General features: G+C 44.9%; 1 protein-coding gene across 5 annotated transcripts in view; it reads right to left on the bottom strand.

Moving 5' to 3' along the window:
- The window catches only part of scgn (secretagogin, EF-hand calcium binding protein), a 46984-nt gene extending 43382 nt beyond the window's left edge, over nt 1-3602 (bottom strand). For 2 of the 5 annotated variants that reach the window (XM_084089822.1, XM_084089824.1), the window contains exon 1: nt 3406-3602. In XM_084089822.1, the coding sequence (XP_083945948.1) occupies nt 3406-3505 (100 nt within the window). In that variant the 5' untranslated portion in view covers nt 3506-3602. Of the gene's footprint in view, nt 1-1193; nt 1236-1353 lie in introns of all 5 variants that reach the window. The other 3 variants (XM_084089827.1, XM_084089823.1, XM_084089825.1) reach the window with 3 other exon arrangements.
- Between the last annotated feature and the right edge of the window lie 20318 nt (nt 3603-23920).

Genomic DNA, 23920 nt, shown 5'->3' with positions numbered 1-23920 from the left:
CGTGTTTATAGCAGTAATCCTCATTTAAAGCAGGACTCATTTAAAGTAACGTAATTGTCTGGTTTTACCCAAGTTTCCGTCAAACACAGCACATCTAGGTTATGGTCTGTAATCATATCAATTAACAATAAGTGCTTTTGAAGAAAGGGATCGCATATTCAGCAACCTGAGCTTTATCATTTGTTCATCTGCATTATATTTATTTTTTATTTAATAAAATGTTTACCCTTAAATGGGTTTGGGAGTTTTTTTGTATTTCCTAGTTTGTGGAACAGACATGTGATGATATCTAGGTGAAAGAGTCTCTATGTGATGGGATTTATCTAACCTAAGTGAGCCCCAGATTAGAGCCCTGCATTTCAGGCCGAGGCCGACGGGCCCTGACTTATGCCGCGTTCCAGGCAACCTGTAACCCGTGTTTTTCCAACTCGTAACTGGGAGTACATCGATCTAGTACGAGTTCACGGGTGGGAAGTCACGGGTTTGACTGCCGTTCCAGTGCAATTTCACGGGTATAAGGTTGGAAAAACACGGGTTACAGGTTGCCTGGAACGCGGCATTATTTACACCCCTAGGGCCGGGCTTCGGGACAATTTTCACGTAATAGTTCACATGCGGGCCAAACTTCTGGGCTTTTTCTCAAATAGTAACAACCTTAAATGACGAGCCAACTGGTTATGCACAATGCACAATTTGCAAGGCTGTGCTAAGCTACAATAGTAAGAAGACGGGATCATCTCATTTACAAAGACATTTTGAGCAAGGTGGATGTAGCGGTAGCGGATCAACCAGCAGTAGCAAACAAATGAGTGCGAGTGATTTCCTCTCCAAACCATCTCCCTCTACAGTGAAATCACTAATCACAGCTAAATGCGTGAATTTCTATTGTATGGACATTCAGCCATTTGAAGCGGTAGCAGGGAATGGTTAATAAAGAGCTAATAAATGTAGGTGCAGCCCACGGCCGTCTGTCAGCAACAAGTTTACTCCCTGACCTCACCACAATCTCCTGAAAGTGCAAAGAAATGGCAACTGCTAAGAGAGAGGACGTGGTTGAAGAAATCAAGGGGGTCATGTCGTTGATAAACATGAGCATGACAACTGACATGTGGACGGATGATCACTGTAAGATAAGCTACATGTCAATCACGCACAATCACACCACAATATGACATGAAGAGCAGGGTACTCACCACAACAAGCTTCCCAAACGAGGCCAAAACAGCAGACAATATCTGAAAAGAGTTGCAGCAACAATTAGTCTCAGTCCTTGGATTTGATGCATCAGTGATGAATAATGTTGTCTGGGTAACTGATCAGGGGACTAATTATTTTGCCGCTCTCCGCCCATACCAACGCCTGGACTGTCATGACTGCTTGTACAACACTGTCCTCCAGCATGCCTTGAACCCAGATGAGCTTGCAGAAACAGTCCCAGAAGTAGCAGAGACCCTGCAGGCCGCCAAGGCTTTAGTCCGATATTTAAAGCAGTCAGGTCTATGCTGAGTTACAGGAGATACTTCAGAGCCGTGGTGAGAGCCAGCGACTTCACGATGTGTCCGCTGATGTGCTGGCTTTCCTGGTGCAATTTCTGCACCCGTTCTATGACGCACAAAGGGAGTTGGAGGGGAATAAATACCAAACACTGAACCTCGTCGTGCCCTGGCTACACAAGCTGAAACACCATTGCCAGCCAGATGTGTCGGAAACTCCTTCCCAAGCAATTATCCGCCAACGACACCTTGAGTGGATAATGTAGAAAGTCCACATCCAGCCACTTCACAAACTGGTCATATTCTTATGGCCGAAGTTCAGTGAGTTACGGATGTTCACCAACGCCGAGAGGGATGACATCTTTCAGCTGGCCAGACGTCAGATAACCCACTTCAGAGAGGAGGGGAGGCGGTGCAAGGGGCTGATCAACCAGCCAGTGAGATTTTCTATGACGTGTGTTATTATTATTATTATTATTATTATTATTCATATTTCACTTTATTTGCACCGGCAACCACACCAAGTCACTTATTATAGTATTATAGGCCTCTAAATTAATGTATTAATCATAGCCTACTTGGCCAACTAATAATTATAATTATGATGATTCATGCATGTCTGTGTCTGCACATGTTGCTGCGGGCCACGCAGCAAAGAAGAGAGCGCTGGCCGAGTTTGAGGAAAAGTGGGAAAACACTGTGGAGCAGGAGGAGGATGACGATGAAGAATAGCATTACATGCGCCTAAATCCCAACATGGAAGGTGATGGACGAGATGTGCTGCTCTGGTGGAAACAACACGAGACCCTGCTACGGCAACTGTCAAGACTGGCTCGCTCTGTGTTTAGTGTCCCCGCCAGCAGCAGTAGTAGCGAGCGTGTCTTCAGCGCAGCTGGAAGAGTTATAGAAGAAAGGAGGACTGGATTAAAACCTTCCACTGTGGATGCTGTGCTATGCTCTGTAAGAGACTGTTCTTAGCCATGTTAGGAGGCTGTCTTGTTTTTTGTTTGATTGGACTTTATTTTCATTAGTCTAACTGCTGGAAACTATTGGAAATAAGAATGGCCATGTTCTGTAGTGAAGACTTGATTTTTGAGGTAAGATAACCTATGTTTGTTTTTAATTTAATTTATTTTATTTCTATCTCATGAGAACAACAGAGATATTAAAATACATACTCTTCTGAGTTTTATAATGTAGGCCTTGTGTTTTATTAAAATTTATTAATTTATATCTCAAAGATGTGCGCTTGTGCGCAGTGCACCGGGTCATGTTGGGAGGGAAACAAACGCATTTTATTATTAGCCTATTCATAAATAGTGTAAAACACCGGTAAATAAAATACAACATTAACATTATAAACACTATTAATAACATATAGGCTATGTCTATGCGTATTTTACTTCCCCCTTACTGTAGCCTATGTCAAATCCTTAAATGAATGGTATTCAGAAAACAACAAGAATGAAAAATAAGTAGCCACGTATAATAAAAATATAACCTAATAGCTTATAATAATAGCCTATTGTGTCCTTTATTATAAACAACATTTAGCCTATTTTAAACGCCAAGCCTAAACAAATTTATTTGAATCGAAACTGAAACTGTACCTACGTTGGTTTCGCGCATCTCTCATTCGGTCCAAAGTTTCCATATTTGCAATGTAACATTTGGATGCTAACTAGTAATGTAAAGAAGGCTTTATACTTCAGTCGAGTCCCAATATACACGTATAGGCTAAATCATCATCTTCACAGCAAGGGAAATGAGTTTGGAATAACAGCAAGTAGGACTGTGCGGCACAGCCTTTATTGTAATGAACTCAGGCTTGGCGTTTATTGAGAATCCATATGCAGAAGTTTTATTGAAGCAGACAATCCAAATCGACAGGCAAAGCAATGGTCAAAGATACAGGCTGGGTTCAGTGAACAAAAATAGACAGTCAGAGTAAGCAACCAAGGCAAAAACAGTAATCCAAAGACGTGATATCCAGAAGGCAGGCAAAAGGTCATAACAAGAGGCAAAAACAATGGCAATAGAAAGAACGCTCAGTAAGGCAGGTAAAACTGGCAATACTTTGCAAAGTGTTAGTGGAAAGCATGGCTCTTTTTATCAACCAAACAGGAAGTGACTGTAGAAGAAATGGAGTGATGTCAGTATTCAGGTGAGGGCTCCCTCTGTTGGTTGGAGGGAGCAGATGTTACATTTATATTGAACAACAGACCAATTAAATTAAGCAGAATAACTTTTTATATATTTGGTTGACTGTGTTTTATTCTAATAATGAACAGGCTGCGATGTCAAGTTAGCAATGCCAGAAGTGAACTGATAATAGCCTAGATGTTGTGTGAGCGAGCGATGCGCTGGCGCCAAAAAAAAACGTGACTTTACAGTTCGGAAAATAGGAAAATAGCAAACCCCTGACACTTGAGAACTCTGGTCTACAAAGAAGAAAGCCCTGTCTAGTCTATTCCCCAGTACGGGTTGTGTCGAGCCATTCATTAGTCTGGTTGATGGAAAACATATAAAAAAGTTGCAATAAATGTGTTAAGAATCCACACAACGGAGGACTCTTATTCTGCAGTGCAGAACTGAGGAAAAACTGATGACGGAACAGTTTGATCTTCAGCTGACAAATCAGAGGAAAGGGGCGTTTCATTCCCTCCCACGTGTAAAAATCGAATATTCAAGCTGTTTATTAATTTTGCTACCTAAGAACGAAAAACGAAAACTAAAGCTGAATTCTTGTTTTTCGTTTTTTTTAAAAAAATGAAAAAACGAAATAGGAACCGTTTTCTCATTTTTCTACTTTCAATATTAAATAAAAAACCGACTGAACAAATGATACACCGATTACGGACCCTCAAAACGGGGCTGTTTACACAACACCGATTTCAACTAAAAACGTAAAACGTTTTATGGATTTGACCGTTCATTTACACGACAACTGCGTTTTGGCTGCCTGAAAATGCAAACTTTTGAAAATGGGTTTCAAAGTGCAAGTTTTTGAAAACGGTTTCCGTGTAAACAACAAAAACAAGAATCTCTGAAGACAATGACGTCATGCACATGCCAGAGATTCTCGAGTTACAGACTCGGACTTAAGTCGCACTCGAGTTGCATTTTATTAGACTTCAGACATTTTATTAGACTTAAAACGACTCAAGTCTTTAATCCTAACTACTGATATAATAAAAAAAAGAATTTGTTTTATTTGAATGGTTTTATATGGTTTATTTGCATCACATATTTCCCTAAGTGTCGCGGTAGTTCGGACTTCGGACCCTTGTCATAGAATTTGATTACGTATGTCCGTATATTGCACGTAAACTCCGAAATGTCATAATGAAAATCATGAAACATGACTGGAGAAACCTTACCATATGTTCTTTCATTTGGCTAGATGTAAAGAATGTGGGAAAAAAATTAACAGCATTAAATTTTATGAGACATCGCATCCACAAAGGTTAGTCACATTATTATACTGTGGTGTATCTGCATGGCTCCTTTGGATTGCAAGCCTGTTAAAGCATTAACAATAAAATCTAGCCTTTAAACCTTTAGCACTATGATTTACTTAAATCGATCTTTTCGAAGCAGCTTTTCTCTCTCTTAATGTATGTCTATGAGAGAGAGGAGATAGGATGACAATCCATTTATTACTTAAGCGCATATGTTAACATATCGCAATCAGCATGCATACAGTTTTCTATTGACGTAAACATTCCGAGGTTTGTTATTTTCAGAAAATGACTGTCGTCAATAACAACGCCACTGTATAACAAACTACTGTATAACAAACTGCAACTGGCGCCATCTTGCGTCATTACTATGTCAATGATAGCACCGTTTTCTCCATGGAAGTGATTTCAATGGATAATTTTGAGGAACATAACTGGTTCGGAGGAACATCACGCACAGATTTGAGTTTTCTCCTTGCTACTCCCCTGCCTGATACTCCCTTAAAACCTCTATCAGAAAGAACAAAATGGGAAAGTATGGAAAGTAATGGCTCTTTAGCAGAAATTCTGGTGGCCATTTGCCAGCTTTCTGGCAAATATGAAGAGTTGTTTCCGGCAATTGATATAAGGACTGAATCTATGGCTAAGCAGTTTGAGACTATGTCGTCAACTATTACTCAACTTGTTAATGAGGTAACAATGTACAAGGAGTCTCTGAGAATTGTGGCGACAGAGATTCAGGATGTAACGAAGTTCAGATGTTATGGGAAGAAGGAGGCGGGAACCGGCGAACATTCAAATATTTTAATAAATAAATAAACCAATACAAAAATGAAAGTATAAGCCAGCAGCCCCTCGCGGACGACTGCTGGCCACACAAAACAGGAACAAAACATCAAATAAAACTCAGGCCTGTTCCTCTCTCGCTCTTCACTGTCGTCGCTCCTCCTTTATGCTTCCACTCCTCCGTTAGAGATACGAGACCGGTGCGTCTTGCAGGTGTCGCTCATCAGAGTAATCACGCCACCGGCCTCGTGCCGCTCTCTCACAGCCCTCGGCCTCGTCCTGCTCGCCACATACCCCAATCGCCCCTCGCAGGCCGGGGGGTACCCACGAGACTGCGCTCTACTCCCCCCCTCTCCCTCCTCCGGGGAGTCCGGACACAGCGGCTGCGTGCATACCTAGGGGTATGGACAGACGAGGCGAGAGAAAAGGAGACGGAAGCATGAGGAGCAACAGAGACGAGAGAGGGGAGAGAGGAAAAAAATTAATAAATTATTGGTCGGGTTCCCACAACGCGCTACCATCTGGCCCTACACCAGCTGGGCGATCTTCTCCACGGTGCCTGGCGGTGGCGCTGGATAGCCCTCGGTGGACGGCTCGACAGTCCTCCGCCGTCTGGTGGACGGCGACGGCTCCTCAGTGTTCGGGCAGTCGGCAAGAGTCCCCCGTTCCCTGCTCCTCCCCGTCATGGCGGATGGCAGCAGGCTCCAGCCCACGGCGAACGGCGGCGACTCCTCTGCTCCCTCATGGACGGCAGCCGCCCCTCCAGCACCCAGACGGCCAGCAACGAGCTCGACCGTCCCCCCGGCAACTCACTCCAGCGCACCGCCTCGAGCGTCCATGGCGACGAAAACTGCCCGCCATGCTCGATGGCACCGCGGATTCCCCACAGCGGCGAGGGCTCTTTGACAGCGCGTTCCTCCGGAGGCGGGAACCGGCAAACATTCAAATATTTTAATAAATAAATAAACCAATACAAAAATGAAAGTATAAGCCAGCAGCCCCTCGCGGACGACTGCTGGCCACACAAAACAGGAACAAAACATCAAATAAAACTCAGGCCTGTTCCTCTCTCGCTCTTCACTGTCGTCGCTCCTCCTTTATGCTTCCGCTCCTCCGTGAGAGATACGAGACCGGTGCGTCACGCAGGTGTCGCTCATCAGAGTAATCACGCCACCGGCCTCGTGCCGCTCTCTCACGGCCCTCGGCCTTGTCCTGCTCGCCACACAGGAGCTCCAAAAGGTGAATAAAACCCTGAAGGAAGAGCTGGGAGAATGTAAGCGGTACAGCTGGAGATGGACATTAAAAGCTACATGGCGTGAGAGAGAAGGATGGTGAGGATGTCCGGAAAGTTGCAATCGATATCCTTAAAATTTCAGGTCACTATTCTTTTCACACTGCACGACTATCTGGGGTAACATTCAGTTGCTGGTGTGTTCACATGTCACGATGGATCGGCGACAGGAGGTTTCACATTTTATGACTTTACAAAAGAAAGAATCGCCGACAACTTCTGTCTGGTCCGCAAACCACGTTTCACAACCAAACACACGCGAGAAGTGATAAGGAAATAACGCAAGATCACGTGTGCGTGAGACCGGAGTTCTCGCGCGAGACTGAAATTGTTATTAAAAATGATAGCCTGCAAGAAGCTTGCGATCCAAATTGGCTGTGTGCTGATTTGCAGCAAAAAGGAGAAAAAGAAAAACAGATTATGCAGGAGGAAATGGTTGGGGAGACGTGGAGAGCAAGGATTGTGTGTTCTGCAAAGAGAGTTGAGTAAATGAATAATTTTGCAATGCTGGTCAAGCAAATGTCCGTGCGTTGTTTCTGTTTGATATAATTGTAAATAAATCTATTAAAATACTGATTCTCTGGTCTATAACTCCTCCTCGAACTCCCCGCTGCCCTGAATCTTGCTCTCTCATTGGCTGTAGGTCATTGTTATGTAGTTTTCAGTCAGAACACATTTCACTCAGCAGGATTCCGAATCGCCAACAGGTCCAGATATTTAGCATGCCAAATGTCTCACGGGCGTTGGCGACTTGTCGGCAATTCTCTCAGATCGCGTCTTTGATAATTCTCACAGCGTGATTGTCACTCGCGTGAACAAGCACCGATTTGCCTATGATTTTGGGTATTTGTCGGTGCTCTCGCAAAACCTGTCAGCGAGTGAAAATCAGGGCTAAATTTGTGCAGTGTGAACTTGGCATAATCTTGCAATGCATACCACCTCTAACACACGTGAAGAAGGTTTTTGCATTGCAAATAAGTTTTAACAAGCAATAACATGTTCTTGGTGTGATAGAATTGTTAACATAATTCTTTGTTGCACACAAGCTCTATATAATCTTACAGTGCATTAATTTCATTTAATTCATTCTCGTAGCGTATAATAATTTAAGGTAACAGAGATTGTTTTGGCTTTATAGCGGTTCTTTAATAAAGTTATTTTCCAGCTAAAGTTAGTTTTGATTGATTCGCTTCCGTCGCAACAATCATTTGTTATTTAATTAGGGGCCGCTAAGATGACACCATTCTCTCTACATAGAATTTAAACGCTAATGGCACATTCACATGCGCATTAAGAATTGGTTCTATAGTTATGTGCGTTTGAATATATGTGCGTTGAATATATGTAGGTTTGGAATTCCCTACAGACCAGGTCCTACCATGTAGTTCTAGGCTGATCTCTCACCTTCCTCATGATCATTGATGCCCCACGAGATGAGATCTTGCATGGTGCCCCAGACCGAGGGAGATTGACCGTCATCTTGAACTTCTTTCATTTTCTAATAATTGCGCCAACAGTTGTTGCATTCTCACCAAGCTGCTTGCCTATTGTCCTGTAGCCCATCCCAGCCTTGTGCAGGTCTACAATTTTATCCCTGATGTCCTTACACAGCTCTTTGGTCTTGGCCATTGTGGAGAGGTTGGAGTCTGTTTGATTGAGTGTGTGGACAGGTGTCTTTTATACAGGTAACAAGTTCAAACAGGTGCAGTTAATACAGGTAATGAGTGGAGAACAGGAGGGCTTCTTAAAGAAAAACGAACAGGTCTGTGAGAGCCGGAATTCTTACTGGTTGGTAGGTGATGAAATACTTATGTCATTCAATAAAATGCAAATTAATTATTTAAAAATCATACAATGTGATTTTCTGGATTTTTGATTTTAGATTCCGTCTCTCACAGTTGAAGTGTACCTATGATAAAAATTACAGACCTCTACATGCTTTGTAAGTAGGAAAACCTGCAAAAACGGCAGTGTATCAAATACTTGTTCTCCCCACTGTACTTCATGACCTACATCAAAAATATTATCTCAATAATAACAAATGTTTAATCGCACTAATTACTCTTTTACGCTAAAAACGTTCTCACTGCGTGCGTGCTTCTATTAACAAAGCATAAATATCTAACCTATTTTCAGTGTATATGAGTTTAGATACAGGTTATAGAGGTATTACAGAACATCACAGAAGTAGGCTATGTTATGTTCTGTAATACCTCTATAATATCCTAGAGCCGCTATAGTATTTCTATAGTAGTCTTATAGTACTTCTATAGTAATATTTTGTCCCAAAATACTATTTTCATAAGGGTAATAATTAGGCCATGCATAACCAACACAGACGTATATTTTCTGTCATTTAACGTCATTTAACGTCGGTCATCCTCATTAATGTATTTTAAATTGTTTTCATATTTAGATATGACGGCCAGAAAAAATTAAGTTGTGTTAAGTTTTTGTTATGTTAAGTTTTTCAGTGCCATTGACTCCCATTATTTTTCGGCGTTTTCCTTCAGTTTTCAGTCCATAATGGCAGCCGCGCCGTCACGCCCATACTGTCTATGGTCACGCCAGGGGGCAACTGTTGCTATGGAGCGTTCTATTGAGTTTCGCCTCTTTGATAATGCACAACGCACTCTGACTACGGCAGCTGGTTTAGTCCAAAAATGCGCAGTTCTTTGGCAGTTGGGTCTGTTCGAGGTCGGATCACGTTCTCACCACAAACGAACCGCTCCAGAGTTCGTTTGAAAGCGTACCGCTTTTGTTGCGCACCCGAGTGCGATTGCTGCATTCACACCTGCACAAACGAACCGCACCAAGGGGGAAAACGAACTCTATAGTGCGATTCAACAGAACTAAATGAGGCAGGTGTGAAAGAAGAATGTCACCGGTGCGGGCTGGGGCGGACTCGGATGACCAGCCACCCCAGACTTAGACACCACCGTGAGGAGCCGACACCACAGGTCCGCAACAGATGGACAACGCAGACAAGAGATGATTTCAAAGGAATAACAATCTTTATTGAACACAATATATCAATGAGCACAAGCGTGATAGACTTCAGTGTCCTCTACGTCTTCTTCAGCTACGGGTAGGTATTGATCTAACGTCGCAGTTTCGCCCTGACGGCGACTTCACCAATGATACGGCTCACTTCAGGACTCGTGCAGTGAGTATGCAGGTAAGGATACTTCTCAGTCAAGGATACTTGCGTCAGTGTACGTGAGTGAGACAGTGGCTTAAAGGCTTACTTCACCAGCGATGCTGCATACTTCCAGACTCAGACGGTAAGTAGAAGGTATGGATTCTTCTCAGTACAAGATACTTTCGTCAGTGCATGTGAGTGAGACAGTGGTTTAAAAGCTTACTTCACCAGCGATGCTGCATACTTCCAGGACTCAGACGGTGAGTAGACAGGTAAGGGTTCTTCTCAGTACAGGATACTTTCGTCAGTGCACAGTAGTGGGACAATGATTCAAAAGCTTACTTCACCAGCGATGCTGCATACTTCCAGGACTCAGACGGTGAGTAGACAGGTAAGGGTTCTTCTCAGTACAGGATACTTTCGTCAGTGCACAGTAGTGGGACAATGATTCAAAAGCTTACTTCACCAGCGATGCTGCATACTTCCAGGACTCAGACGGTGAGTAGACAGGTAAGGGTTCTTCTTAGTAATAGACACTTTCGTCGGGGCACATTAGTGAGAGAGTAAGTTAATGGGCGGCTTCGCCAGCAATGCTGTATATCTTCGGAGCTCAGACGGTAAGTAGAAGGTAAGGATTTTTCCACAGCAATATGCAAATATTGCATAGCTCGCAAACAGAGAGAGTGGATTAAGAGGAGGTTTCAGCGAGGCATTATAGTACTCAGAGCTCAGACGGCCCGAGAGAGGATAACGCAAGAAGATACTTCACCAGCTCAGCTGTATCACTCTGGGATTCTAATGGAGAGCAGGTATAATAACTTTTCACAAACGTGTGAAGGGGTTGGGGCCGCTTCTCAGCAAAAGCACACCACACTCGTGTTCACTTCAAATCCACAGCAATGGATCAATGTGTATCAATAAGGCAAAAGCACTGCAATTCACTCACACGATAGGGCTGATCAGAGGCCTCAATCCATTCGTTACACTCTCGTGGGGGATATTCGATCCTCAGTTCCTCTTCAGCACACTCTGAAACACATAGCTTCCCCAACAGTCAGATTTACATTCACTGCATCCTCTTCAAGCTTTTCGAATGTTTGTAAGATGAAATCAATTCACTTAACTTTCTCTCTCCCTTCACAGCGCAGATCCAATCGATAAATCAGTCCAGCAGATTCCCACAGACGAACTCTGATCTAGCAGGCTTCAATGGGCGGCTTTCACCCCAACGAGACTTCAACAGGAGACCTTCACACCCAAACAACTTCCCCGAGCAAGCTCGTGTCCAAAACTGCTCAGAGAAAACCAGCTGCGCCCAGAAACTTCTCTGAATGGCCCTTTTATCTTTGGCTTGTGAAGCAGGAAGCCTGTGTAAACGCTGCTCCTCTCTCTCTCGCACCTGCAGTGCATTAGCGCTTATCAGGCCGGACAATGTTTCTGCCAGACCCGGAACCGGAGTGGGATGTGTCGCACACAAATCGTTCCCTCGGGAAACTCGTGACTCGTCAAGAGGGTTCCGCTCGCTGAGCGTTTTTGTCACCCGTGACATCCCCCCCTGCCAATCGGTTCTGTTCTTCAATTCCATTCGCCATACCTCTCAGGTGGCTGTCCTCGGGTGTCCCGCTGAGATCGTCGGGGTGGCGAGGGTGGAGCCGCTCTTGCTTCAACTTCAGGGTCCCTCGGGACCACAGCCCACCCTACCATGGGTACCTCTGGGACGGGTGGCGCACTTGGAGCCTCGGCCGCTAGCTGCGGATAGTTCGGACATGGACGGAGCAAGTTTCGATGGAGCACCCATATCGGTCCTGGTTTCCCCTCGGGCCGTACCGAGTAAACTGGAGCATCAGGCCCTTGTCGTCGTTCCACCACATATGGCGTCGACTCCCAGCGATCGCTGAGCTTCCCCTTCCCTGGGCGCCGGTTGTCCCTTACCAGCACTCGCTCCCCAGGTAACAAAGGGGCCTCTCGGGCAGTCCGGTCGTATAGCCACTTGTTCTTGGCTGCTGCTGCACTCAGATGATCTGAGACTCGTCGGTAGGCATCGAGCAGTTGGTGGTGGTGCCGATTCACCCAATCAGTGGTACTATACCCTCTTTCTGCAGCCTCGGTCCCCAGGAGCAAGTCCACAGGTAAGCGAAGATGGCGCCCGAACATAAGGTAGGAAGGAGCATACCCGGTGATACTATGCACACTATTGTTATAGGCTTGCAACAGCGAGGGGAGACTCTCGGCCCATTGGCCCTGTTGTTCACTCTCTAGGGTCCCCAATAACCCCAGCAGGGTCTGGTTGAACCTTTCGCACCCCCCGTTACCCTGAGGGTGATATGAGGTCGTATGGGTCTTCCGGCACCCATAAAGGTGGCTCAACTCTTGGATGACTCGGGACTCAAAATTTGGACCGTGGTCTGAGTGTAGGGTCTCCGGGCAGCCGAAAGGTTGTATCACTGCCCTCCAAAGGGCGCTGGCTGTGGTAACTGCCGTCTGATCTACAGTGGGGACGGCCCAGGCGTATTTAGTGAATAGATCAGTCATCACCAGGATATTTTGAAATCGATCCGTCGGCCGACCTAGAGTCAGGAAATCGATTCCTATGATGTGCAGAGGTGCTTTAGGCCGCAGGGGGACCAGTGGGGCTCGGGCTTCCTTCCTGCGTTTGAACAACGTACACCGTGGACAACTCTGAATGAACTCCTCAACTTTCTTTTCCATCCTAGGCCAGTAGAAATACCTCCTCAGCAGCGACAGCGTCTTCTCTTGGCCCTGATGGCCAGTATGGGTGTGGTATGCGGTCAATAACTCCGAGACTTGGCCCTCTGGTACCACCACCTGATGTACTGTCTCCTGTGTTCTGGGATCTCGCATCGAACGGCAGATTACCCCTTCTCTAAGTCGCAGCCTCTTCCACTGCCTTAGGAGCTGTTGTACTCCCGCCGTCTGAGCCCGCCTTTCCTCTGCATGTATCCCTGTCTAAGGTACGACGTAACCTGACACAGGTCTGCATCTCCCTGCTGCAGCCTTCTCCACCGCCCGGGGTCCCACCCCCAACTGGACGGAACATCTCTCAGGGTCCCGGGAGCTTCCACCATTGCCACCAGCAACTCGTCTTCGGGGCCAGGGGTGCAAAGGGGTGTTTGTTCGTCCCTCCGGGTGGCTGGGAGTCTGGACAGGGCGTCCGCATTTACGTGTTCTCTGCCGGGTCGGTATTTAAGCTGGTAGTCATAATTTGCCAGTTGTGCCACCCAACATTGTTCTACTGCCCCCAACTTGGCGGTCTGCAAGTGTACTAACGGATTATTATCCGTAATCACCGTCACCTTGGCTCCCCACAGGTAATCTTTGAACTTCTCCGCCATGGCCCACTTCATTGCCAGTAGTTCGATTTTGAAGGAACTGTAATTCGCCACGTTCCGCTCTGCGGGATGTAAACTTCGACTTGCGTATGCTATCACTCTCTCCTCTCCTTGTTGCTCTTGGGCCAACACGGCTCCCAAACCTGCGTTGCTGGCGTCAGTGTACAGAAGGAACGGCTGGGTGAAGTCTGCGTAGGCCAAGATAGGGGCCCTCAGAAGTTCCTGCTTGAGGTTCTGAAAAGCGGTCTCACAGGTGGAGTCCCAGTGCACTGACGGGGAGCCTTTGCCACGAGCACGTCCGGAACCAGCAAGGAGTTGGTTCAATGGCTTAGCAAGCCCAGAGAATCCTTTTATAAAGCGTTGATAATATCCCACGAAACCCAGGAACGACCGCACCTGTCTCACTGTCCGGGGCGGCTCCCACCCTTGGACCGCCGCCACCTTCTCCGGGTCGGGGGATATCCCTGCAGCACTGACACGATGCCCCAAGAACTGTACCTCCTTCCGCAATAACTGGCATTTGTCTGGCCTAAGCTTCAGCCCATATTTCTCCATGGCCCTGAACACTTCTTCTAGATGGTGCAGGTGAGTGCGGAAATCGGGAGAGAAGACGATCACATCGTCCAGGTAGACCAGCGTCGAGTTGACCAGTTGTCCTCCTAGACAGCGCTGCATCAAGCGCTGAAAGGTCGCAGGAGCATTGCACAAGCCGAACGGCATCCGGTCCCATTCAAATAACCCAAACGGGGTGGTGAAGGCTGTCTTCTCTCTATCTCGGTCGTCTACCTGCACCTGCCAGTATCCACTCGCCAGGTCCAATGTTGAGTACCATGCCGCTTGGGTGAGACTGGTGAGTGAGTCTTCAATCCGTGGCAACGGGAATGCGTCTTTCTTCGTTACGCTGTTAAGTTTGTGGTAGTCAACGCAGAATCTCCAAGCTCCCGTTTTCTTCTGAACCAGAACGATTGGCGCTGCCCACGGACTACTGCTCTCTCGAACGATTCCTCCCTCCAGCATCCCTTTCAACAGGGCGCGGACCTCGGCATAGAGAGTGGGTGGCACCGGACGGTACCGCTCTCGGCTAGGCGTCGCCTCACCGGTAGGTATTTGATGCTTCACTACCCCTGTGCAGCCATAATCTTCTTCGTGGGTCGAGAACACATGTTGCCATCTTCTCAAGAGCTCCTGGAGCTGTAACACTTGTTCCTCCTCCAGATTCTCACCCTTCAGGGATTCTCCCATCAAATTGGTCGGCACCCCTCCTCCCACAGGGCCCGGTTCTGCCTCAACTGGGCGGACGGCGACTTCCACCACCGCAGAGCTCACCTGCCTGAAGCAGACATCCTGATGCTCGTGAACCTGGACAGGATGTACCGAGGAAACTCGGACCAGACGTTGGTGTCGACGAAGGAGCACGGGGTAAGAATGGGCGTTCCGCACCTTTACTGAGACTTGCCCTCGGTGGATGACCGCCAGCCCGTGAGCCACTTCGATGGGCTGACAGTCCTCATGGGGCTCCACCAGAACACAGGTACCCGATCCACGAGGTCCTGCAGGCACTCGAACCCAAAGAACGGTCTCGCTCTGGGCTGGGACAGACAAAGCGTACCGACAGGCAACTCGACCGATGTCTTCTCTCTCCTCCACTTGACTAGCTGCGTGCACTCTTCGGCAATCGGCCAGAATTCGGTCCCAGTCCTGCCTCGCCGATGACAGCGACGTCCGAGCCGGCCGGCCCCGAAACAATTCCTCCCAGCAATCCAGTATAACATTCATCCCTAGGAGTGCTCGGTGAATGCCCAAGCAATGATCTCGGACGATAACGACCCCTTTCTGTTGGACGGGGACCCCTCGGACCAGAAAGTCTACCACGATGTACCCAGTGTAGGGGATGTCCAGACCATTTGCCCCCCGTAAAGTCAGCCTAGAAGCTTCCATTGCTTGTAGCCGACGATCTGCAAACAACTCCTGGGCCAGACTCTCCGAGAATAATGTAACTTGAGAACCTGTATCGACCAGACAATTTATCGTGACTCCGTTAGCTTGAACCTCCACGGTGGGACAACGCCCAACCCAGTCATCTCGTAAAGCAGGAACAGAAGGAGGGTCACACAAAGGGGTCCCGGCCACTTGACCCACAGTGGCCGGTGGGACTAAAAACCCCCTTAAGAACCCCGACGGAACCCACACTGACGACTGATGTGTCCCGGGTCTCCGCAATTAATACAGATGGGCCTTCCCTGGTCATCCCACTGGAACCGGGGGCCCACAGGCCATAGGGGGCAGCGCACAGGACCTTGCCCCTCCTCCGAATACGACCTCTCTCTCACCATAGATCTGCCCTCGACTCAACCCCGACGAAGTTCACCCAACAGGTTCCGAGATAGTTCCGCCATCTGTCCCTTGACATCCTCTAATAGTTCAGTTCTCAGTTTCTGTTTCCAATCACTCGGCTCGACAGGCGCGGGCCCACTGGCACTACTTGCTGCCACACAAACCGGTGTACGAGTCGTCTCTCCCTGATCTAGTTCCAATGCCAAGGCCTCTGGTCGCAGAGCCTCAAATGTCATAGTGGGGTCTCGTCGAAGATGGAGTCGTATGCCCTGACGTACCGGCCCCTCGCGCAGCCCCAAGACAAATTGGTCTCGTAACAAGACATCTCCTTCACCTAGTCCATGATCCTGTCGTCCCTTCAGCCGGCCAAACTGCTCCCGCAATTTCAGGGAGTATGCCCGAAGAGTCTGCTAGGCCCCTGTTGATAGTTGAAGAACTGGGCACGAAGAGTGGCCACCGGGGTAGAGTCTCCATATATTCCTGACAAGAAATCGAAGATAGTTTTCACGTTAGCCCGTGTGGCTTCTGATGCAGCAAGAACTTCTCTTTTGGCTTCTCCTTCCAAAGATCCCAACACAAACTGTACTTTCTGTGATGCACTCAGTCCCTGTAATCCAGCCAGATATTCCGTCTGCGCCTTCCAATCGTGCAAGCCCAACTCCGATCCTGGCCCTCCATAGCGCTGTGCCCAGAGAGCTCCCATAAAGATCGGCATGACTTGCGGACGAGCCGCTGGTGCCTCTTCGTCCACCATCGCGTACCTGTGGCCGCTACAACTCACGGTGGGAATCCTGCCGACTACGCCACTTTATGTCACCGGTGCAGGCCGGGGCGGACTCGGATGACCAGCCACCCCAGACTTAGACACCACCGTGAGGAGCCGACACCACAGGTCCGCAACAGATGGACAACGCAGACAAGAGATGATTTCAAAGGAATAACAATCTTTATTGAACACAATATATCAATGAGCACAAGCGTGATAGACTTCAGTGTCCTCTAGGTCTTCTTCAGCTACGGGTAGGTATTGATCTAACGTCGCAGTTTCGCCCTGACGGCGACTTCACCAATGATACGGCTCACTTCAGGACTCGGGCAGTGAGTATGCAGGTAAGGATACTTCTCAGTCAAGGATACTTGCGTCGATACACAGTGGTGAGTGAGCGAACTTGGAGGGTTACTTCACCAGTGATGCGGCATACTTCAGGACTCAGACGGTAAGTAGGAAGGTAAGGATTCTTCTCAGGACAGGATACTTGCGTCAGTGTACGTGAGTGAGACAGTGGCTTAAAGGCTTACTTCACCAGCGATGCTGCATACTTCCAGACTCAGACGGTAAGTAGAAGGTAAGGATTCTTCGCAGTACGGAATACTTTGATCGGTGCACAGTAGTGAGACAGTGATTTAAAAGCTTACTTCACCAGCGATGCTGCATACTTCCAGGACTCAGACGGTGAGTAGACAGGTAAGGGTTCTTCTCAGTACAGGATACTTTCGTCAGTGCACAGTAGTGGGACAATGATTCAAAAGCTTACTTCACCAGCGATGCTGCATACTTCCAGGACTCAGACGGTGAGTAGACAGGTAAGGGTTCGTCTCAGTACAGGATACTTTCGTCAGTGCACAGTAGTGGGACAATGATTCAAAAGCTTACTTCACCAGCGATGCTGCATACTTCCAGGACTCAGACGGTGAGTAGACAGGTAAGGGTTTTTCTCAGTACAGGATACTTTCGTCGGTGCACAGTAGTGAGACAGTGGTTTAAAAGCTTACTTCACCGGCGATACTGCATACTTCCAGACTCAGACGGTAAGTAGAAGGTAAGGATTCTTCGCAGGACAGGATACTTGCGTCAGTGTACGTGAGTGAGACAGTGGCTTAAAGGCTTACTTCACCAGCGATGCTGCATACTTCCAGACTCAGACGGTAAGTAGGAAGGTAAGAATTCTTCTCAGTACAAGATACTTTCGTCAGTGCACGTGAGTGAGACAGTGGTTTAAAAGCTTACTTCACCAGCGATGCTGCATACTTCCAGGACTCAGACGGTGAGTAGACAGGTAAGGGTTCTTCTCAGTACAGGATACTTTAGTCAGTGCACAGTAGTGGGACAATGATTCAAAAGCTTACTTCACCAGCGATGCTGCATACTTCCAGGACTCAGACTGTGAGTAGACAGGTAAGGGTTCTTCTCAGTACAGGATACTTTCGTCAGTGCACAGTAGTGGGACAATGATTCAAAAGCTTACTTCACCAGCGATGCTGCATACTTCCAGGACTCAGATGGTGAGTAGACAGGTAAGGGTTCTTCTTAGTAATAGACACTTTCGTCGGGGCACATTAGTGAGAGAGTAAGTTAATGGGCGGCTTCGCCAGCAATGCTGTATATCTTCGGAGCTCAGACGGTAAGTAGAAGGTAAGGATTTTTCCACAGCAATATGTTCCTTCCTAGAGCTCGCAAACAGAGAGAGTGGATTAAGAGGAGGTTTCAGCGAGGCATTATAGTACTCAGAGCTCAGACGGCCCGAGAGAGGATAACGCAAGAAGATACTTCACCAGCTCAGCTGTATCACTCTGGGATTCTAATGGAGAGCAGGTATAATAACTTTTCACAAACGTGTAAGCAGGGGTTGGGGCCGCTTCTCAGCAAAAGCACACCACACTCGTGTTCACTTCAAATCCACAGCAATGGATCAATGTGTATCAATAAGGCAAAAGCACTGCAATTCACTCACACGATAGGGCTGATCAGAGGCCTCAATCCATTCGTTACACTCTCGTGGGGGATATTCGATCCTCAGTTCCTCTTCAGCACACTCTGAAACACATAGCTTCCCCAACAGTCAGATTTACATTCACTGCATCCTCTTCAAGCTTTTCGAATGTTTGTAAGATGAAATCAATTCACTTAACTTTCTCTCTCCCTTCACAGCGCAGATCCAATCGATAAATCAGTCCAGCAGATTCCCACAGACGAACTCTGATCCAGCGGGCTTCAATGGGCGGCTTTCACCCCAACGGGACTTCAACAGGAGACCTTCACACCCAAACAACTTCCCCGAGCAAGCTCGTGTCCAAAACTGCTCCGAGAAAACCAGCTGCGCCCAGAAACTTCTCTGAATGGCCCTTTTATCTTTGGCTTGTGAAGCAGGAAGCCTGTGTAAACGCCGCTCCTCTCTCTCTCGCACCTGCAGTGCATTAGCGCTAATCAGGCCGGACAATGTTTCTGCCACACCCGGAACCGGAGTGGGATGTGTCGCACACAAATCGTTCCCTCGGGAAACTCGTTACTCGTCAAGAGGGTTCCGCTCGCTGAGCGTTTTTGTCACCCGTGACAAGAACCCTATAGATTTTCTAGTTGTTGGAAATACTGGTTAACCCTATGGTTTTTTTCTTGATATTTTGTGACTTTTTCTCATTTATCATGACGAACATGCAAAGTTTCAACATGCTGATGTGTTTTAGCCTATACAAACAAAATTACTAGTAGCCTAGGCTACGTTCCTGATGTTCACGGGCCAATTTGACCCAAACATTTTAACGCTCTAATGCAACTGTAGGCTACTGACCCAAAATAATAAAATTGCTTGGTAATATTTTGTTTGTTTTTTTGTTTTTTTTACAACCTTATGAAGCTAAAATTAGCTTTTCCACACTTATTTTAATACAGAAAAATATTTTGTCAGCCACAGATGGTAAAAATGAGCCATCATTTATTTTTTCAATCTACCTGAAATAATATTAAACCTTTGTTTGTTGGTATTTTGTGACTTTTTTTCATTTATCATCATGATCATGCATGCAAAGTTTCAACATGCTGATGTGTGTTGACATATATAAACAAAATTACTATTACATTTGTGATGTTCCCGCCCGGGTCAATTTGTCCCTCAGCTATTCAAAAGCAACTGTACGGACACATGTGTTTGTATATGACAGGGCACTTCAACTCCAGTTCTAAAGTGCAAGTGTCTAAAAGTGATCTAACCCTATCCAAACACACTTGAAAAATCTAAATCACGTTGTTCAGAATTAATTGCAAATTACAGATGAAAATCTTTGTCAGACAAATAAGCTCTCATTTCTATATTCAAGATATCTGAAATACCTAGCTTTTAACCTTTTATGATTTCCAAAGGCAGCTTTACAGAGCCAATAAATAAATAAAAAACATTTATTTGATGTATGTTTTTGTTATGTTTTGTTTCTCACTCCCATGTGAGTGAATAATGAGCTTTCCCACAATTTTGCTTAGTGTGGCACAAGACTTTGACATAGACAGCAGGAAAAATGAGCTCCCAAAGATTGACATTTAAATAAGTAATTTCACAGGTTTTTGATGATACTGATACAGATGAAGATGTTTCCGAGTTAGAGGATGCTTCAGAGATTGAGGAAAATGTTGTTGAAGATACAGAAAATGAATGAAACTAGGGAAACTAGGGAACTATGTCTATAGGAAACTAAAGGGAAAGTTAACTTAGGAAAAGTAAACATTATTTTCATTATACAGCTACATTTAATTGTTCAGTTATGATGTTATAAGCATAAAATGTATAAGAAAAAATGAAAACGTTAAAAAAAAATATGCAAAAAAAGTCAGTAGGCCTATACTGTTTATAAAAAGAAAACGGTTTTAAAAAATGGTTAAAAAAACAATTTGACCAAATTTGTCAATTTGACCCGCTCCGTAAGTAGCCTACACGGAAATCAAACAGTGCACGAGGGTACGTTCAGCATATAGCGCTTATTTTAGATTTTTTTAATGTTTGACAACATCTTCCTCCATTCTTTGAACAATTTTAATTAACATTAGCCTATTCGTTATTTACAAAGCGAATAAGACGGATAACACAAGTAAATGAAAGACCTATGGATTAACCTTTCAAACGAATGCGGTTCATTGTTATTTTTTAATGAAAACACAACGACAATAAAATAGTAGGCTACAATAAAAAAAACTCCTGCATAGTATTAAACTTGAATTAACAAAACGATTAAGACGGAAAAACAACAGCATAGGCTAACAAATAAATAAAATATATTTGGAAATTTCCCTTTAAAACGAACGCTCAGTTTTGTGATCACACTGTTATTTCACCTTTTTGTTGTTGTTTTCAAGGACAAACTCACTTTTATATTAAACAAATAAATATTTCTTTACTAACATCCTGTCAATCATCTCGCTGTCTCACTCTCGCGGCTATGATTAGCTACAGTTACAGTACAATTTTATTTACCATCATCGCGGTACCCACCACCATCAGCAGTTTTGCATTACAGTATTTGCAATAACCACCCCTTGTCCAAAACTGAGCGTATTGTCTAAAAGAAGAGTTATGACTGCTGATATGCTACACTTGACTGAACATTGCTTCACCACACAGATTTAACTCCGCACAGCTAATAAAACCGTCTGGGTGCAGATTAATATTTAATATTTCTGATATATAAATATTTCTCTGAAACGCGTTAAGTTGCACATAAGTAAGCCCAGGACCTGCCCTGAACTTTAAAATGCGGTACGCAGAGCCATAGGACTATTATTTTGTTGAATAAACCTGGGGAACTACCGATGACGTCACATGCTCAGATCTTCTTAACCAATCGGCTGACAGGGGCGCCTCATGACCGTCCACATGTGCAAAACGAATTTTGAAGTCATTTATTAGTTTTTTGCCTGTGAACTAAAAAACGAAAAATCAAGCCGAAATCTCGTTTTTTGGAAAAAAAGAAAAAGCGAATAAAGGCGCCGTTTCTCGTTTCTGCTTATTTCATTTCAAATAGGAAATGAAATGGACGGAAGATACCCTGATTGTTTTACAACGTATTTTCGTCTCTGTGCACAATACCGATCCTTATGTCATGTACGGACTTTCACTTTCAAGTTGTTTCTGGTCACGATATATGCACGAGTAATTAAAACACTGTTTTTGTGCTCAAAACCTAATTAACACATCAAAATACTAATCAGACCTGTACATGGACCCCTTTAACTAATAATATACTGTGTTAATATTACCTGCAAGAAAATATATGACAGTACAAAGTTAATCACAAGTGGAGCATCTCAATTGTTGTGCGTCATCTGCTCGTCTCTGCATTAACTGCCGTTAACGTTACCGTATTATACGATCTTGAGCAGACCTTAGCGAGAGCTCCCCCTAGCGGTTTGGATAATTTACTGCTCGCAGCATACACCTGAATAGACGTAACATTCATGCAGATTCTCTATTTCATAGAAATAGTCTATTATCTTTAAACGTCTATAGGCTATTACTCATTGACACCTGTTGATGTTACATCAGCCAAACAGTAGTTCTCCACATTAAACTTTCTATACATAGGCTACTTGACTCCTTCTGATGTTCTGGCCAGACGGTAGTCAATATTTGAACCTTTGAACATATCATGGCCCGAGCCGTCGATTATGAACTTTCCATGCTTACTCATTGACACTTTCTAAAGTTACGTCAGCCAGACAGTAGTCCGTATTTAACATACTGACCAAAGTGTCCTCGATCTTGAACTCTACATACTCATTGACTTGTGATGTTACGTCAGCCAGACAGCCAAAGAGTCATCGATAATGAACTTCCAAGACAAAACAAAACATCATCCTATGATCATCATAACTTTCTTGGCTGAAGAAAAATCATGAAACATCAGTTTATTATATAGCCTATAAAATTAATGTTCGAGGACTCTTTGGCCAGAAATATCTTAAGTAGGTCAAATATGGACTATTTGGCCAATGTAACATCAGAAGGAGTCATTGATGTATAGTAAGTTAAAGTTCCAGGACTCCTTGGCTGGAAATATGTTCAAATGTCAAATTAATATAGCTCATAACATCAGATGGAGTCGAAAGTTCAAGATTGAGGACTCTTTGGCCAGAAATATCTTCAAGTGGGTTAAATATGGACTACTGTTTGGCTGGTGTAACTAAAGAAGGAGTCAATGAGTTTGTATACATTAATTAAGATCAAAGACTCTTTGGACAAATATATGTTCATTAAATCAAAAATGGACTACTGGATGACTGATGTAACATCAAAAGTATGAGTAAAACTATGAGAATGTACAGTAAAAGTTCTAGAACTGTTTGGCCATAAATATGTTCAAAGTCAAATTTGGGCTACTGTATGGCTAATGTAACATAAGAGGGAATCTAAATATAGAAAGTTAATGTCCGAAGACACTTTGGCCAGAACTACAAGGTCAATGAAACATCAGGAGTCATTGAGTAATAGTATAGAAAGTTCAAGATTGAGGACTCTTTGGCCAGAAATATGCTTAGCAGATCAAATATGGACTACTGTATGGCTCTTATAACATGAGAAGGTGTCTATGAATAGGTCAAAATGAAGTACTAGCTGTTGAAACATTAAGTTAAAGTAAGTTAAAGTTCCAGGACTCCTTGGTCAGAAATATGTTCAATAGGTCAAATTTGGACTATGTATGGCTCTTATAACATCAGAAGTCGTCAATGAGTATATAGAAAGTTCAAGATCGAGGATTCTTTGGCTAAAAATATGCTGAAGTAACATCAAGAATTAGCAAAATTCCAGACTGAGGACTCTTTGGCCAGAAATATGTTCAGTAGATCAAATATGGACTATAATGTATGCCTCTTAACATGAGAAGGAGTCTATGAGTATATAGATTTATTGTCTGAGGACCCAATATGTTCAAAAGGTCAAATATGAAATAGGCTACTATATAGCTGTTGAAACATCAGAATGAGTCATTGAGTATGTCTAGAAAGTTCAAGATCGAAAATTATTTTTGCCAGAAATATATTCTGTGGGTCATATATGGAGTACTGTATGGCTCTTATGACATGAAAATGAGTCTGTGAGAATGTTTAGTAAGTTAAATAGTCATAGAAAAATATTGACTACTGTCTGGCTGATGTAACTTCAGAAATAGTAATTGAGTATAATATGGAAGGTTCTTGATCAAGGACTCTATGGGCAGAAGTATATTCAGTAGGTCATGCACTACTGTGTGGCTGAAGAAAAATCATGAAAATGTATTGCTTATAAAACATCAGGAGTCATTGG

The sequence above is a fragment of the Abramis brama genome, assembly GCF_963993115.1.
Source record: "Abramis brama genome assembly, chromosome: 17".
In the NCBI taxonomy this organism is placed as follows: domain Eukaryota; kingdom Metazoa; phylum Chordata; class Actinopteri; order Cypriniformes; family Leuciscidae; genus Abramis; species Abramis brama.
The sequence above is the reverse complement of the archived record's forward strand: the minus strand, read 5'-3'. Positions and strand labels throughout refer to the sequence as shown.